Source organism: Nicotiana sylvestris, chromosome 7 (genome assembly GCF_000393655.2).
Source record: "Nicotiana sylvestris chromosome 7, ASM39365v2, whole genome shotgun sequence".
NCBI lineage: Eukaryota > Viridiplantae > Streptophyta > Magnoliopsida > Solanales > Solanaceae > Nicotiana > Nicotiana sylvestris.
The window spans coordinates 173,263,600-173,281,018 of NC_091063.1; the positions used below are offsets into that span (position 1 = coordinate 173,263,600).

The 17,419-nt window shown below is 37.8% G+C and overlaps 1 protein-coding gene and 1 long non-coding RNA gene across 9 annotated transcripts; one reads left to right on the top strand and one right to left on the bottom strand.

The window, feature by feature from the left end:
• Window positions 1–504: 504 nt before the first annotated feature.
• On the bottom strand, window positions 505–17,008 carry LOC104219587 (1-aminocyclopropane-1-carboxylate oxidase homolog 1-like). Of its 5 annotated transcripts, XM_070151436.1 has the most exons (4): window positions 16,234–17,008; window positions 15,332–15,653; window positions 1,723–1,790; window positions 505–757 (listed from the first exon to the last, which is right to left on the bottom strand). In XM_070151436.1, the coding sequence occupies exons 1-4, from the start codon at window positions 16,746–16,748 to the stop codon at window positions 736–738; spliced, it is 927 nt and encodes a 308-aa protein (XP_070007537.1). In that variant the 5' UTR covers window positions 16,749–17,008; the 3' UTR covers window positions 505–735. The 5 variants fall into 5 exon arrangements, with proteins under 5 accessions (XP_070007537.1, XP_070007539.1, XP_070007538.1 ...); XM_070151438.1 differs by lacking the exon at window positions 1,723–1,790 and having other exon boundaries at window positions 16,234–17,000; XM_070151437.1 differs by lacking the exons at window positions 505–757; window positions 1,723–1,790 and adding an exon at window positions 11,804–12,219 and having other exon boundaries at window positions 16,234–17,004.
• On the top strand, window positions 7,413–15,823 carry LOC104219588 (uncharacterized). 4 transcript variants are annotated; one of them, XR_011401186.1, is made up of 3 exons: window positions 7,413–8,346; window positions 12,415–12,578; window positions 15,287–15,823. It is a non-coding gene; the product is annotated as an uncharacterized lncRNA (long non-coding RNA). The 4 variants fall into 4 exon arrangements; XR_011401185.1 differs by having other exon boundaries at window positions 13,971–15,746; XR_011401187.1 differs by having other exon boundaries at window positions 15,307–15,746.
• Window positions 17,009–17,419: the final 411 nt, after the last annotated feature.

The following is a 17,419-nucleotide window of genomic DNA, read 5'->3' on the forward strand; positions in this document are numbered from 1 at the left end:
AGTGATTGGAGCCCTATGTTGGCAAAGGGCAACTAGGGAATGGAGGCCCTATGTCTAAAATCTCAACTAAGGATTGGAGCCCTATGTTGGCAAAAGGCGACTAGGGAATGGAGGCCCTATGTCTAAAAATCTCAACTAGGGATTGGATCCATATGTTAGCAAAAGGCAACTAGGGAATGGAGGCCCTATGTCTAAAAATAATCTCAACTAGGGATTAGAGCCTTATGTTGGCAAAAAGGCGACTAGGGAATAGAGGCTCTATATTTAAAAATCTCAACTAAGGATTAGAGCCCTATGTTGGCAAAAGGCGACTGGGGAATGGAGGCCCTATGTCAAAATCTCAACTAGGGATTGGAGCCCTATTGTCACGACCCCAACCCCGGTCATAATGGCGTCCAACACACTGCTAGGCAAGCCCGACCATTCAACAACATTATCCCAAATTCTTATACATATTATAGATAAATATCACAGAGAATTTACTAATTCATCACTTTCAAGTGTATAATTAATAATAAAATCTGCGGAAATTCAACAAAAATACCACACCATAGCCCAATAGAATCCGGTGTCACGAATATGAGCCTCTAATACAGAATATCCACCTATTACAAGTCTGTCTAGGAAAAATACGGAATAAAAGATAGAGATATAGGGGAGAGATCAAGGCTGGGAATGCCATGCAGCTACCTCAATACTCCCGGATACTGCCTGCTCAGCTAAACAATTCCTCACTTAGCCTGTGATGTACCTGGATCTGCATGCAAGGTGCAGGGAGTAATGTGAGTACTCCGACCCAATGAGTAATAAACATAAATAAAGGCTGAGAATAAGAAATCATGGAAAAATACAAAGTAAACTATAACTGGCAGTTTAGAACAACAAATAGTGAAGCAACAAGTCAATTAAATCAGAGTACCAAATACTGAGACAGGTATAACAGATAAAAACAAATGCATGAGTGCAATGCAATGCATATGATGGTACACTCTAGTACCCACTGCGGCGTGCAGCCCGAGCCATCCATTTATTTATCGTCGACGGCGCTCACTGGGGGTGTGTGCAGACTCCGGAGGGGCTCCTACAACCCAAGCGCAATATCAAGCCATCTCGTGGCATCAAATCTAGGCCCTCGACCTCATATCAATCTCAGTATAATCACCCAGGCTCTCGGCCTCAATATCAATGTAATCAACCAGACTCTCGGCCTCAATATCAATATAATCAACCAGGCTCTCGGCCTCAATATCAATATAGCACTGCTGCGGCGCGCAGCCCGATCCATGCTCAGTCCAGAAATCATCATAAGCCCCTTGGGCATTTGTAAAACAGTAGTTCTCAGCCCGAAATATCATTTAGAAAATACCATTTAAGTTTTCAAATCTTAGAAAGATGGCTGAGTTTGCAAAACAGTATTTAAAAACCTTGGACTGAGATCAAATGATATGCATGTATGCGAAAACAGTGATGTCAATCCCTGAAGGATTCAAATAATTGGCAAGAAGCCCAAATGTAACAGTTAAATCCAAGTAAGGATGATTCTCAATTTAGTTCAAGTAGAAAACAAGGTAAAAACATCTCTCGGGACGGACCAAGTCACAATCCCCAATGGTGCTCTACCCTACGCCCGTTATCCGGCGTGCAAGTCACCTCAATATAGCGTTACGATGTGAAATTTCGGGGTTTCAAACCCTCAGGACATCATTTACATCAATTACTCACCTCGAACCGGCTACTTCTTTAGCTCGCGACGCCTTTGCCCCTCGAATTGGCCTCCACGTGCGTCGAATCTATCCAAAATTAGAACGAATATGTCATAATATGATAAGGGAACAAAGCCCAATCAAAACAATCGAAAAATACCAAAATTCTCGAAATTAGCAAAAACCCGAGCAAAATACTACTCCACAATGCATTTTCCTCTCAAATCGACCTCTGAATGCCTCGAATCTAGCCACAATAATTCGATTAAATCAATAAAAATTATAGGAATTAATTCCATATGGAATTCTACACTTTCCATTAAAAATTCGAAATTGCACTCAAAATTCGCCCGTGGGGCCCGCGTCTTGGAATCCGGCGAAACTTATAAAATCCGACAACCCATTCCGATACGAGTTCAACCATACCAAAATTATCACATTCCGACAACAACTCGACCTCCAAATCTTAATTTTTCATTTTTGGAAGATTTTGCAAAAATCTTGATTTCTTCCATTTAAATCTGAATTAAACGATGAAAATAACCATGTATTTATGTAATATAAACACTTTCGAGTATAGGACACTTACTTGAGTTGAAATCGTGAAGAACACCTCAAAATCGCCCAAGAACCGAGCTCCAAAAATCCCAAAACGAAAATGAAGAAATCAGCATTTTTGGTCCTTACGTTTCTGTCCGCCCATCACTAAAAGTCCAGTTTCGTCACTAAAAGTCGTCACTAAAAGTCCACCAGAGACAGCTTTACTAGCCATATTCAATCGATCATAACTTTCTGTACAAATGTCTGAATGACAAATGGTTTAAATTTCTGGAAACTAGAATACAAGGGCTACAACTTTCATGTTTTATACATTTTCCGATTCCATACATATTTCGAGATATAAGCTTCCAAATTAGCCTCCTCGCATCAGAAATTTCTGGGAAATTTCAAAACAGCTTTACTAGCTCTTATTCAATCGACTATAACTTTCTGTACAAATATCCAAATGACAAATGGTTTATCTATCTGGAAACTAGAATACAAGGCCTACAACTTTCATGTTTTATACATTTTCCTATTCTTTATAGATTACGAGATATAAGCTTCCAAATTATGCTCCTTGCATCAAAATTTTCAAACCTTGCTGTCAAAAATCCACCAAGTTAAATTGGCCTAAAAATAGCCCGAAACCATTCCGAAACTCACCCGAGCCCCTCAGGACTCTAGCCAAATATGCCAACATGTCTTAAAACATCATCCAAACTTGCTCCAATCATCAAAACACCTCAACTAACACTAAAATCATCGAATTACATCGAATTCAAGCCTAAGTTCTTTTAAAACTTCCAAAACACGCATTCGGTCAAAAATCCAACCAAACCACGTCCGAATGACCTGAAATTTTGCACACACATCACAAATGACATAACAAAGCTACAGAAACTCTCGGAATTCCATTCCGACCCTCAGATCAAAATCTCACCTATCAACCGAAATTCGCCAAAATACTAACTTCGCCAATTCAAGCCTAATTCTACACCGGACCTCCAAAATTACTTTCGATCACACTCCTAAGTCACAAATCATCTCCCGGAGCTAACCAAACTGTTGGAATTCACATCCGAGCCCTCTAACTCATAATTCAACGTCCGGTTGACTTTTTCAACTTAAGCCTTCTTAAAAGAGACTAAGTGTCTCAATTCCTTTCAAAACCTTTCCGAATCAACTCGTTCACACCCAACACGGATAATAAAGCATAAAGAAATAGGAAATGGGTAAAACGGGGCAATAACTCACGAAACGACGGGTCGGGTCGTCACACCTATGTTGGCAAAATGCGACTAGGGAATGGGGCCCAATGTCTAAAAATCTCAACTAGGGATTGGAGCCCTATGCTGGCAAAAGACGACTAGGGAATGGAGGCTCTATGTCTAAAAATCTCAACTAGGGAATGGAGGCCCTATGTCTAAAAATCTCAACAAGGGATTGGAGCCCTATGTTGGCAAAAGGCGACTAGGGAATGGAGGCCATATGTCTAAAAATCTCAACTAGGGATTGAAGCTTTATGTTGGCAAAAGGCGATTAGGGAATGGGGGCCTTATGTCTAAAAATCTCAACTATGGGATTGGAGCCCTATGTTGGCAAAAGGCGACTAGGGAATGGAGGCCCTATGTCTAAAAATCTCAACTAGGGATTGGAGCCCTATGTTGGCAAAAAGTAAAAGATTGATATTGGGGATTCTAAACTACCATTTTTGTTTGGATTTTCTTCTTATCTCTTTTTTTTCATTTCATTTCATTTTTTCATCATTTGTTTAGTAAGAATGCAGGAAAGAATTTGGAGTAGACTTCCCTTTTGGATTGATTATTGCTGCAAAGTTGTTTCCAACATTTGCGCATTTCTTTTCCTTTTTGGTTGCACCTGTTTCTTGCACGGTTGCTTTGGATTGCACCTGTATCAGTTTTTTCAAACAAAGAATAATTGTTAGTTTGAAACGGTAGTTGGTTTTGTGGCCTTGATTGTTTTTGATCATTTGATCTCAGCCCAACTCTTTTGGTGAAGATCTCAATTGCAACTGCTTGTTTCCTGAGGACCAATTTCATTTCAGACCCTGCGAACCTCTAGTGTTTTCCAGATTTTGCCATGATGGTTGGTCGGAAGAACTCAACCTTTTGACTTTATTTTGCCAACCTTTTCAACTTCATTTGCCTTTATAGGCACTTCGATTTGATTTTCTCCTTCCAAGAGTTTTCAATTCCGGAGCATCGGCCGACATGGCCAGTCGAGGTCGACTTGATGCACCTGCTGAGGCTGGGTGCTTTTTTGCACATTGGTTTGTGTCAAATGAGAACCCTGTAAATCAGTCTTGCCATCCCTTCTTTGTCTCAGTTCCGGAATAGAGTTAGACCGAAGGGGATTCAAAGAAAAATAAATAATGGACATGGCAATGAATTTAAACGAGAGGTATCCCTTTCGAGAGAGGAAAGAAGGACTTATTTGGAGTACATACGGACTTCAATGAACATGACATGCCTTTTGGACTGGATGCCTGATCTGTGTAAACCGTCTGACTCTCAAAAATTCATCACAACTTTTGCCTGAAAATCGAGAAACCTTGCGAGGACTCTGTCGATACCGATGACTGTGAGGATCCTCTTTTCGATCAGGTACGCCCTTTTCGGGATTTCACGAGCTGACCTCTCACATTTCTCTTCTCATCATCGTCTTATAGTGCTCTTTGCGAGTTTTCACTAACAAGACCCTCTCATTCTCATTTCTCTGCTTACCATCGCCTTACGGTGCCAGTGTGGGTTTTCACCAATAAGTCTCTTATTTTATTTCTCTCATTTTGATTGCATCGGATCCAAGTAACTGCATTCTCTGATCCTCGAACATTCTCACCAATTGATCGGAAGGACTTGAACATGATTTGGGTAAAAAGGATTTGGATTGAGTTACAACTTTGGAACTTTTTGGGCGGGATCATCGCCGAACCATTATAACATCTGCCCCAGTTTCACTTTTTGGGGGACTTTGGATTTTTATTTTGGTGTTACTAAACCCCAGAGAGAGGCTGCCTATGTATCCTTTCGGAATCAAGTCGAACGTAGTTCAGGGAAAACATTTTGTTTTTTGGATTTTCTTTTATTTTTTCTTCTGTTTTATTTCCTCTTTCTTTTTCTTTTTCCTTTCCTTTTTTCCCTTTTTCAATTTTTTTCAATTTTTTTTCTTTTTCTTTTCTTCATTTTTTTTCTTTTGCATTTTTTTTTGTATCTTTCTTTTCTTTTCTTTCATTCAAACTTTTTTCAGTAACACTTTCAAGTTCCAAAGAGGGTAATCAAAGAAGAGTAACCGGCTCAAAGGGTTTGCAAATAGTTGGTAATATTTGGGTAGCGAGAATAAAAGCCTTCTTCATCCCAACCAGAGAACATTAATGTTATATGGAGGATCAAACAGAGTACCTTTTGACTGCATTTGCATTGATAGTTGTTTCAAAGACATTTCCTTCGATGTGTCCCAAGTACAACGCACTTTTTTGGTAGTACTTTTGTTCCAATGTATGGACCTTTCCAATCTAGAACCAATTTTCTTCCAGATGTTCCAACTCTTTGTTTTATTTCCTTAAACGTATCTTCATTGCGATCTAATTCTTGATTCATTATTTCGATGTCTGACAGCGTTTCAAGATTTGGGTATGAAGTCCGCAAGCATGTCATGTTATTGAAATCTGCATTTAATAGAACTGAAAAGAGAATAAGAAAAATGACAAGATTAAGAAAAGAGACATTCCTGGACAATGAAATATTAATTTCATTTGATTTTTTTTTAAATTTTTTTGAAGATAGAAGGGTTTACATCAGAAAGTAAGACAATAAAGTAAAACATCCATATCACATCCTGAGATAATCCGGACGCAGAAAGGATAGCAAGACTGGCTACTGAGGCTCCCATCTGATTGGAGAACTTTCATGTTTGGCGACCATTTTTTGGCCTTTCTTCTGTCTCGGCAATGGCTGCAATGACTGCAATGGCTTTCAGTGCCGGATCAAATTCCTCATCTTCACAAATCATTCCGACTATTGGCCCGCTGTTATGTGCAGGCAACAGATTGTTCATCACATCAAGAGCTTCTTCATCCCGAAAAATAATTCTTTCAGCTTCAATTAAATCTTCAATTGCCCTTTTGAGGGTCCAATAGTCCTCTGTACTGTGTCTCACTGCTCCATAGTGGTATTCACATATAGCATCAGCTCGGTGCGAGGAGGACTCGGGGTTCGGCCGGTTCGGGGCCACTAGTTGCAATATACCGAGCCTGATTAGCTTTTGGAACAAGCTTGAATACGATTCACCAGTAGTGGTGAACTGATTTTTTCTGAAAGTCTCTCTTGGGCGAGGATTGTACTGGGGAACATCTGGTTGGGAATTATACGGAGCTTGGTAAGGATGGGCATTTATGGGAGGTGGAGCTCGGTTTTGTGTATAATATTATGGTTGCGTGTAAGATTGCGCGCTCATCACCGCACAAGGAGGCGGTGCCACGACATAAGCATCATCTTGAAGGGGATAATACTGTGGTGGGATGATAGGAGGCACATATGATTGGCTGAATGACCTGCGGGGCCCCCTCGAGCTTGAAACCGTTGTGAGCACGTGATTTTTGTCCTATATGAATTGCTCCTATAAAATCAAAGAAAATAGATTTTTCCAATTATTTGCCATTTTATAGGATTTTGTAGGATTTTTATTTAATTATTTGCATTTTTTGCATGTTTAAGTTTTATTTAAATTATGAAAAAATATCAAAAATACCATGCATTGAATTTAGGATTTGTTTTTAAATTTTTAGAATTAACCAATAATTATTTGTTTTATAGAAATTCAAAAATCACAAAAAATTGCTCATTTTTACATTTTTTTGTCTTTTAATTCTTAGCTTATTGATTTTTCTTTTTTAATTTAGAATTAAGTATTGTTTATAATTATTGTAATTAGGTAACTAGCTTAATTTCACATTTATATTAATTTAGGATTTTTAATTTAAAAAAAAGAAAATAAAAAGTTAAATTTGAAAGGAGTTATTAATTTCAAAATTGGGCCAATTTAGCCCAAACCAGCCCAAATTTATCCAATTTCGCCAAACCCGCCGGGCCATTACCCGGATTGGCCCAACCCCTCTTTTAAAACCCCACTTTCCTAAGCTTCCCCTTCAGATTGAGGAGAACAACTGCGCACCCTTCCCTCAAAAAACAACCACCAAAAGATGAAGGAGAAAGCCCCAAACTCAGCTCCATAGCACTCATGAAAACACCCTCAACCTCCATTAAAACTGATCCCAGAACCAGCTGAGAACCAGGCCTAAAAACAATCCCTAAACCATTAAAATCGTCACCTAACAACAACAACAACCCAGTATAATCCCACTTAGTGGGGTCTAGTGTGTACCACTATCGTCACCTAACAACAACAACAACCCAGTATAATTCCACTTAGTGGGGTCTAGCGTGTACCACTATCCTGTAAAGAGTATCCTGGGGTAGAGAGTATCTTGGTGGAGAGGCTGTTTCCAAATAGACTCCCGGCATCCTTCCCTCCAACAACTTCACGCCTTGTTTTGGGAGACTCGAACTCACAACCTCTTAAAATCGTCACCTAAAACAATCCAAAAACGCAGCCATTAAAGCTGCTCCAAACACACTTGAAACAACCTCAAACCACCAGCAAAAACAGCTCCAAAAGCAGCTGAAACGTCACCCAAAAACAAGCTGAAACGCAACACCAAACCACCCCAAAAATAGTAGCCGTCGCACCATGTTTGCCGACGAACAGAGGTTCATTTTAACTGTGTAAGAACACCCAAGTTCAGTCGATTTTTTGAGTTGGGTTCAAGGTTTCCGGCGCCGGCGTGGGTCTCGATCGGATCGTTGTTTGTTTGCTGCTGTTTCGCTTCATTCGTAACCGAATTTGCGGCTGTTCTTAGCCTTTATTTGGTTTTGCTAAGGTTGATTCTTACTGTTGAGGTTTCGAATTTTTCTTCTTCGGTTCGGGATGATTTGCCGCTGCTATTTGCTGCTTTGTCGCTGAGCTCCAGTTTCCCTTCTGTCTTTATTTGGATACTCAAGTTTATCTCTACTGTTGTTTAGAGGTATTTATCTCAATCTCGAAATGTAATGGTTGTTTGGATATCCATGTGCTGTAAGTTTGCTGAAATTTGTTTGTGTATATATGGTGGAATTGCTCTCTGATGTTTCCCTTTGGTTCACTGTATGGATATGTTGATTTATTTATTTTTTCATTTTAGTTTCAGCTCAAAAAATGAGATATTGTCTATGCTAATATAGAATCATATTTATTCTGTGATGCATTGGTTTGGTATTGGATACCATGGCTTTGATTGCTCAATTTCCACTTCTTTCTTTAATATGTAATGGTGCCGGGTAAAAGAATATACATCGACGCAAATGAATTAGTGTGTTGGATATGGATATTGATAGTTGAGGTTAGCTGCTTTGCTGCTACGAACTTATTCTTTTGAGTTAAATTTACAAAAGTTCATTTATGCTCTTTCGCTATGCTGTCAAGACTTGTGATAACAATATCATGTTCTTTCTAAATTAATATACCATAGTGTAGAAATAAGAATAAAATAAGAGATTTTGCTCTACATTTCCTCAGAATCTCGAAATGAATTGCATTACAGAATTTGGATTGAGCAAACAAAGAAGAAAGTTTGACCAATTTAAGACTAAGGGTCACTCTTTGGCTGTGCACTAATGCTTGGTAGACTAATGACAGAAACCCCTTCAAGTGGTTATACTCTATCCTGTTTGCAATGAGTTCCTCCGACTCCTTCCTCTAACAGGAAAATACCAACAATTATGTACATTTGCCTTTGCGTATCTAAGGCAAGGCTTCCATATCTTATACAAGCTTTCTTCCGAACAATTTAAAAAACTGCATGGCCAGAATGCCAAGATTTCCAAACATCAGCAAATGGCCACACAAACATCAGAAAAACCAGTCATGAACATTCGTAGTGTTGCTTTAGGCGCGATCAATAAACCATTGTGACTATGGGTACGGTTCTCGTGACATAGTTACGATGCCTAATTCCAAAATTTGGGGCTGCATTTCATGTGACCCGATTATAACAACTTCGAATATTATAACCCCTTTGAAAAAATTTGAGGCGTGTCATGCCAAATAAAACCCCTAAGCCCATGACCCTCATAAAACTAGTTAGCCTTTATAAGAATAATTTGAGGCATGCCATGCCGAATAAAATCCCAAAACCCATGACCCTCATTTAATTATTTTAACTCTTTAAAAATTGAGGTGCGCCATCAATTGAATTTTCCATGGCCCTCGCAAACCTTGTTATTAATTTGAAATTTCGTAGTTGTCTTAGGCGCGCTATTTAAATTGATTTCCTTATTTATTAAGCTTGGGTGAGCATTTCATGTGACCCAATTCCAATTCTCAACAACGTTAAATAAAATGTGTCGTGGACCGCGGGTGCATTTCATGTGGCGTGGTTCAAGACATGTTTTAAATAACGTTGAATCTTCCTAAAAATAATTAAAAGCGGTTTAATAAAGTTAAAATGTACCATAGGCTAAAACATGTATTAAAATCAGATATTAGGCCAATTATAATAGTTTAAGCGACTGTGCTAAACTACTCACATTTTGTAATACCTAAAAGAACCCCTAAACTACTCACATTTTATAAGTTACAATACTTAAACTATTGGTATTGGTGTTATCCCTTGAATTATAAATTTTTCTATCTAAAAAACCCTGCTGTGCCAAGTGGCATGGAGGGATTAAATCGTTTTGTAATGTGCGGGATCTAGAGACAGTGGTGGAGGCAGGATCTCCAGGAAAGGGGTTCAAAAAAAAAATTGTAACTAGTGGGAATTGAACCTATGACCTTATGAAAGTTTTGAACCCCCTTGACCACTAAACTACACTTTTGGGTTGTGTTAAGGGGGTTCAAAACTTAATATATAAAGGTAAAAAGCAAATTTTGCCTTATATATACAGTGTAATTTTTCGGCGAAGGGGGTTCGGGTGAACCCCCTTCCGCCCCCTAAATCCGCAACTATCTAGAGATAGGCCAGAAAGAGCATCCGTATGGCATTTTTTTTTAAAAAATAGCCACTGCTCGAAGTTTCAAATTTCACAAGTGATCTCCAAGACAATATCATGAAAGTGTCACTTGTACAATTCCAAACTACAGAATAGTGGCTATTGTTCAGTTACATGGGCTAAAAAGTTGTCATTGTACATTTTACTCGCAAAACGATGTTCCCGAGTCCAATGGCATGGACTAGGTCACTTGGATATAGTAAAAATTAGCTTGACTAATCAGTTTTTGAACCGTTTATTAATATTTAGCTATCGTTTCAAATAATTATGAAATAGCTACTTGTTAAGACGAAAATAAATTTGAACAAAAATATCTCCAGTTCAGTTTCAAGAGTTATAAGGGTATTTTAGACCAAATATATTTTTGCATCAAAAGCGGATAAACATTGAATAATTACTAAATAGTTGCTTGCTATGTTTAGCGACTTACAAAATCAGAGTTGAGGTTGAATTCATAATCCTGTAGCACGGTTTATCTTTCCATTTAATTTAGAGTCCAGGTTTTTGAACCTTGTTTTGGAGTAAGCGAACGAGATTAATTGGTTGGACTTACACGTATTGACAGAAGAAATAAACATTCTGATTGGTTTCTTAAAAATGTAAATTCAAATAGAGAACAATGAATCTTAGGTTCAAATTGCCGTGGAGTAAAAAAACACTAAGGGATTTCTTCTCATTTGTCTAAACTTTTTGGGTAGAGTTACCCGGTACTTGTGTTGGTGGGAAATAGTAGGTGCCGGTGGAATTGACGAGGTGCGCACAAGTTAGCCCGGACACCACCGTCATAAAAAAATAAAGAACAATGGATATACATGACTCATATACTCAGATCCAACTAGTTTGGATTGACGCACAATTGTTTTTGTTATTTTTTAAAATACAACAAAAAATTGACAGGGTGAAATTAGAATATTAGCTATTTGCTTTTGTTATTTAGGTTGAAGTTTGTTTGCCAAGGACTATAATGCTTCCATTAGCAAACACTGTCCAGATCATATAGGATGAATTATTAAAGTAAATATAACTCATACTTACTAGAAGACAATCTCTACCCGGTACCTGCTGTCTCCCCCCAACGCAGGTACCTGGTATCTCTACCTGCAAAACTTTAGGCAAATGAAAAGAAATCACATAGTGTTTTTTCTTCCGAGGCAATTTGAACCTAAGATTCATTGTTCTCCATTTGGATTTACATTTCTAAGAAACCAATCAGAATGTTTCTTTCTTCTGTCAATACGTGTAAGCCCAACCAATTAATCTCCTATGCTTACTCCAAAACAAGGTTAAAAAACCTGGACATTAAATTAAATGGAAAGATCAACCGTGCTACAGGACTATGAGTTCAACCTCAGCTCTAATTTTGTAAGTCGCTAAACATAGCAAGCAATTATTTTGTGTGTGTGTTTATTTTTCCGGCGAGGGGAGCTGTTTAAGGTAGGAGTAAAATTACTATATTTACAATAACTTAGTAAGTATTTACACAGAACTAAAAAATATTGAAGCTTGAGTTCTTACAAGTAGCATAGAGATCCAATTCAAAAGGTCGCATTTCAGGCGAGAGATAAATAAGCGGACTTGTGACTCAAATTTCCGGAGAAAGAGTTCGCCACCGTCGGAGATTTGGAGAAGAGAGAGCAAAGTTCACTGCCGGCGGACGTGCGGCGTCGACTGGCCGAAGAAGACGGGCGAAACTTGAATTTCAGGACTGCTAGAAAACTAAGAATGGGTTTTGGGCCTGAATGCGATATATTCACCGAAGAAATGGTAGAAATGACACCAAGTAGCCACTCTAAATAGATGTTATTTAGGAATTAGCCGGTGTGTCCTGAATTTCCGTTTTTCAATTCAATTTTCATAATACAAATGCCCTGAAATAAAAAAATTTAGTTCAAATTTTCAGGACATAACAAGTATTGGATGATTCCTATATATATATAGAGTCTAAGTTATTCTATCACTAGGAGAGCTTGTCAGTGTCTTTTCAATTAATCCCTTTACTAATAGATTTCTCATTTCTTAGTTAGCAAAACAACTTTATCATTTCCTATTTTTTGCTGCTGTAGGGTATGTATGGGGCGGCTCGCGAAGTAGGACTCTCTCCGGTTTCTTTTTATAAGCTGAAGTCCTTAAACTGGCTGTGGGACTTGATGAAGAATTCATGCCAGTTATGAAAGTATTGCTCAAGTATTCTCCTAATCTGGAGGTTTCTAAATTGTGGTTTGATAAGGTAATGCTCGTCATCTTTTTCACTATTTTTGTTTGTACAATCCTTTTTCTTTCATACGATAGTTGGTCGAAGGACTTGTAAGTTTTGCGAAACTAGAGGTGTGATTAACGTGAAAGGATTCATTCAATAACAGAAGATAGTGTGATTAAGTTCAAAAGCTGACATCAGTAACCTTTCCTAACTCATTGTATTGAATCAAAATAGGAAAGTAAATCACTATTTTTAGATACCTAAAGGGAATAAAGTAAAAGGTAGAACTATATGTTATTTACCTTGTAAAATCGCTTTCTTTTCTTTATGGGGCATTCAAAAAAATATTGATGCTTACCATGGTTAAAATAGGTATGGTTCAAAATTGGTCTGAAAATGTTTGAAGATAATTCTTTTTCAGTGAACTCATAAATCCATTAAGTCAATGGAGGCTTTGATGGCACTGCTAATAAAATGAGAAAAACTAAAGAGAGAATGAATAAGTAACTCATTATCAAAATAGAAGAGTACATCACTATTGACAGATAATTAAAGGGAATAAAATAAAGAGAATATGTTATTACCTTATAGATCCTAAACTAAAGGAAAGTAAATAAATATTCAGTACTATAGAATATTTCTGAACTAAAAGGAAAATTAAAATTCTATAATTAATATATATCCTAAAGTAGAAGGAAGGTGGTTATTATAGAATATCTCTGTATAAAAACAATTCTGAGCAGTAAATGTACAACAATAAGTCAACAACAACAACAACAACAACAACCCAGTTTAATCCCACTAGTGGGGTCTGGGGAAGGTAGTGTGTATGCAGAACTTACCCCCTACCATGGGGTAGAGAGGTTGTTTCCAATAGACCCTCGGCATCCTTCCCTCCGAGAACTCCCCACCTTGCTCTTGGGGTGACTCGAACTCACAACCTCTTTCCATCAGAGTAACCCCTCTTGTCTCTGAGCAGTAAATGTAATCATGAAAATTGCTGACTCTGATTAAAATTTACGGTTTATTACAAGATGATCACACTTTTACAATTACACATAGTTTCAAATGCATGATTGTACAAACCTTATTTGCCACAATATCTATTATCTTCAGATTATTCCAACACAATCCATTTTATTCGGGCGAATAGTGGCTCAACTGTTTAGTCTAAAGTCTAAACCTTTTTTCAACTTCAGCGAACAAATACTCTTTGACTAATCTCTGTGGTGAAACAAGTACTGAAATGATTCAACAGTTGTGGAGTCTCGGTATTGTAATCAGATTGTTCCAAAAAAAAGGGAAGTATTTATAGACAGTGCATACATAGTGTTTATTTTTATGTATTACAATATAATATCTTTCACTTTGAATAAGCAGAAAGATAGTTCATCCAGCTAATGACCATTTTCATTATAACAGTTTAAAGTCTAAAATGATGTAGCGCAGAAGTTCCATCTAGCCCCTTTGCAGTAAAATAGGCAGCATATTCCTGTATTGTTGTTTCTCTGTACTTTGGGGGATTGTCTTCCGACAACAACTCCTTAATAGGTCCATAGAGTCTTGAGGATGCCAAGAAAAATGTGGAGAAGAAGCATGCAATTGATATCCTTGGACCAATATGATTGGCTAGTACGCGATGTTCAACGCTTTTAAACTTGTCATTTGATATTAGCTGTACAGTTTGATGACAAAAAATATTAGTATTGCTCATTTGTGAACTAAAGTCAAGCTACTTTTTTTCAAAGATTAACTTCTATTGTTCTTTACAAGTTGTACACCCTCTTACACATTCTTAAATCACCAATCACCATTCTGCCAAAACCCTTCACTACTTTTTACCTATGCATCAACAACCTTTATGTTTAGATTAGATAACTCGAATTAATCGTTGAACAACCTCTCTACTCCGTACGGGGTGTAAGGCTAGTCTGTAGTGTCTGGTTTTTGTATGCTAGTGATACGTGTTGTGTTCTTACTATTTTTCCGGTCCGGTTTCCTAGTACCTTGCCATTGTTACTGATTACTGATATTGTTTTTTCCATTTATTTTTCTGATTCTATCTTTATGGTCTGTTGCTGTTACTGTTCATTTGTCTCTTTTCATTTTCTTGTGCTGAGGGTCTATCGGAAACAACCTCTTTACCCCTCAGGGTAGGGTAGGGGTAAGGTCTGCGTACACACTACCCTCCCCAGACCCCATTTGTGGGATTATGGATTGTTGTTGTTGTTGTTATCTCATCGGGTAAGCTGTCAGCAGTGACAGACCAGTTGCAGTTAGTTCAATTGAACATACTGCTTTCAACTTGAATCACATGTCTATCGGAAACAACCTTTTTACCCCTCAGGGTAGGGTAGGGGTAAGGTCTGCGTACACACTACCCTCCCCAGACCCCATTTGTGGGATTATGGATTGTTGTTGTTGTTATCTCGTCGGGTAAGCTGTCAGCAGTGACAGACCAGTTGCAGTTAGTTCAATTGAACATACTGCTTTCAACTTGAATCACATGTGTGTGTGATCGCGCGGGCCTATACTTATATATAAAATTAAAGATAGTGTACATGATGAAATAGAACACAAACACTATGAATCCACTGATTTGATATCCTGGATTCGCTAGTTTAGAGTTATAGTGGGAGCTACCCATTTTCAATATTCAACTTGCATCCATTTTACTGATCACTAAATTTTGTTGATTATACTAAACTGATAACACAATATAGTTCTATTACTTAAAGAATTGCACACAATCTATTAGCCACATATTTGGAGAGAAGACTAACCTGCAGAAGATCTGCAATATTTACGACAAGTGCACCAGGAGTAGGGGGGACATCAACCCAATGGTTTTGATGAAGAACTTGCAATCCTCCTATATTATCTTGGAGAAGCAGAGTTATGAACCCATCATCAGCATGTTTACTAGCACCTAGCGTAAGTTCTGGTTCGGGACAAGCTGGATAGTAGTGGCATACTACTGAAAGTCCCTTATCACAATCCATGTCAGTGAGATGGTTTCTATTCAGCCCAAGAGCTTCTGCCAATAGTTCAAACAGAGAACTCCCTAGTTTCTTCACTTCCTGAGAGTACTTAATAATGATATCCCTGTATTTGCATCAAAAAGAAAAAATGAAACAGTATTAGTGGCTTGAAAGATGATACTACATTAAGCAATTTTCAGTCACTGTTACCACTATACTGGAAGATTCCCCTATGTCAAGGAGATTTAACAATTTTAATTTAATAATGATAGTGGTCGAGTCAGCTTGCATGGACCTCAACTATTTAACCAAGTACTTGTTACCTCCAACTAGTACAAGTGCCGGTTAACTCTGCTCACCAAGGCTTAGACAGATCTAGATTCAAAAATATAATCATATATATAAGTACCCTTTTATCCTATATAAGGGCAATCTGGTGAACTAAGCTCCCGGCCGGACCACAAGGGTCTATTGTACGCAGTCTTACACTCTTGCCCTGCATTTCTGCAAGAGACTGCTTCCACTGCTTGAACCTGTGACCTCCTAATCACATGGCAGCAACTTTTCCAATTAGGTCAAGGCTCCACTTCACTCTTTTATCTTATATGAACAGTGTAATTTTCCAACGAAGAAGATTCAATTGAACCCCTTTAAGACCATGTAGCTCTGCCCCAAAGCTGAATGTAATCATAGAAATGACATACCTACAGATTGGAGGCAGTTCTTCAGGACTAGGAGGATTAGGAGCCATAATGCAGAAAAAAGTATCCCTCCAATTAGTTGCAGGTGCACTATATAAATCAAAATTGCTGTTGTAGACAACCTTTTTAGTGAACTCTCGAGTATACCATTGTTTCTTGATCTCAGTATCTTGCTCGTGGAAACCACGAACACCTCGTATCATTTCTTCCAAGACATCATTTGGAATGCCATGATTGACCACTTGAAAGAAACCCCATGTCTCAGATGCATCGCGGGCTTTTTCAACGACCTCCTTTCGCTTGATTTGATCACCATCAATAATGCCTTGGAGGTCAATGACTGGAAATATGAACTGTTCTGTGCTGGAATTTGAGTTCTTTGTTGAATCTGGAGGTGAAATGAAAATCTGAGGGATTTTACAAACTCCTGCATCAACAAGTCCTTTAACACCAGCTTTTGTGTCATCAAAGGCTTTTAACTCGGTCTTTCTATCATATTTTGATTCATTTGTATCCATTTCTTGATTCTTTGCTTCTTCTATTCAGCAATGACACTTCACACTTATATAGTAGTAGTTTATATGTGAGTTCCTAGTTCCTACCATGACCAAGGCAAGTGGAGTTATTGCCTATCAAGATTTTGAGACTTGTTTAGTAATGAGATAGATAATTCAAGATTCCAAGTTTGCTGACCTAGCTATGTTAGCCATCATTTGCTGACTTTGAAAAATGCAATAAATGAACGGATAAACAAAACCATAGAGAAGATTGAATCCAATCAGATGCAAGCTAGCCGTGACTTGTGGACCACCCACCCGTCCAGAATTTTATGCCCAAACTGCAATGAAAATACAAAATTGACTTTACTCTTGGTCCCATATTATACAATATCATTGATTATATACTGATTTAAAAAGTCAGTTTTGACTTGTATATCTTATTAAATTAGTAACTAAAAAGTAGTGTTACTCCATTCATAGATCAAAAAGTACATCAAGCTAAAGTTAAGTTCTTAAGTTTTTCAATCTCCAACTAATAGAAAGAAGATAATCTCTGACTATTTTCGGTTGTATCAACCCTTTTTGATAGTCAGCGACTATCAAAAATTTTATGTCACCGGTATATCCATAGAAAAGCTAAATTCTATTTTAAAAGAGTTAACTTTATCTACCACTTCGAACCGTTTAAA

Bases quoted from the DNA above. Each gene is read 5' to 3' on its own strand.
- LOC104219587 (XM_009770285.2), bottom strand. From the start codon at position 16,748: ATGGATACAAATGAATCAAAATATGATAGAAAGACCGAGTTAAAAGCC. The intron at 15,654-16,233 runs GTATGTCATTTC...ATGCAAATACAG, and splicing joins GAACTGCCTCCAATCTGTAG to GGATATCATTATTAAGTACT. The intron at 14,224-15,331 runs GTTAGTCTTCTC...CAAACTGTACAG, and splicing joins ATATTGCAGATCTTCTGCAG to CTAATATCAAATGACAAGTT.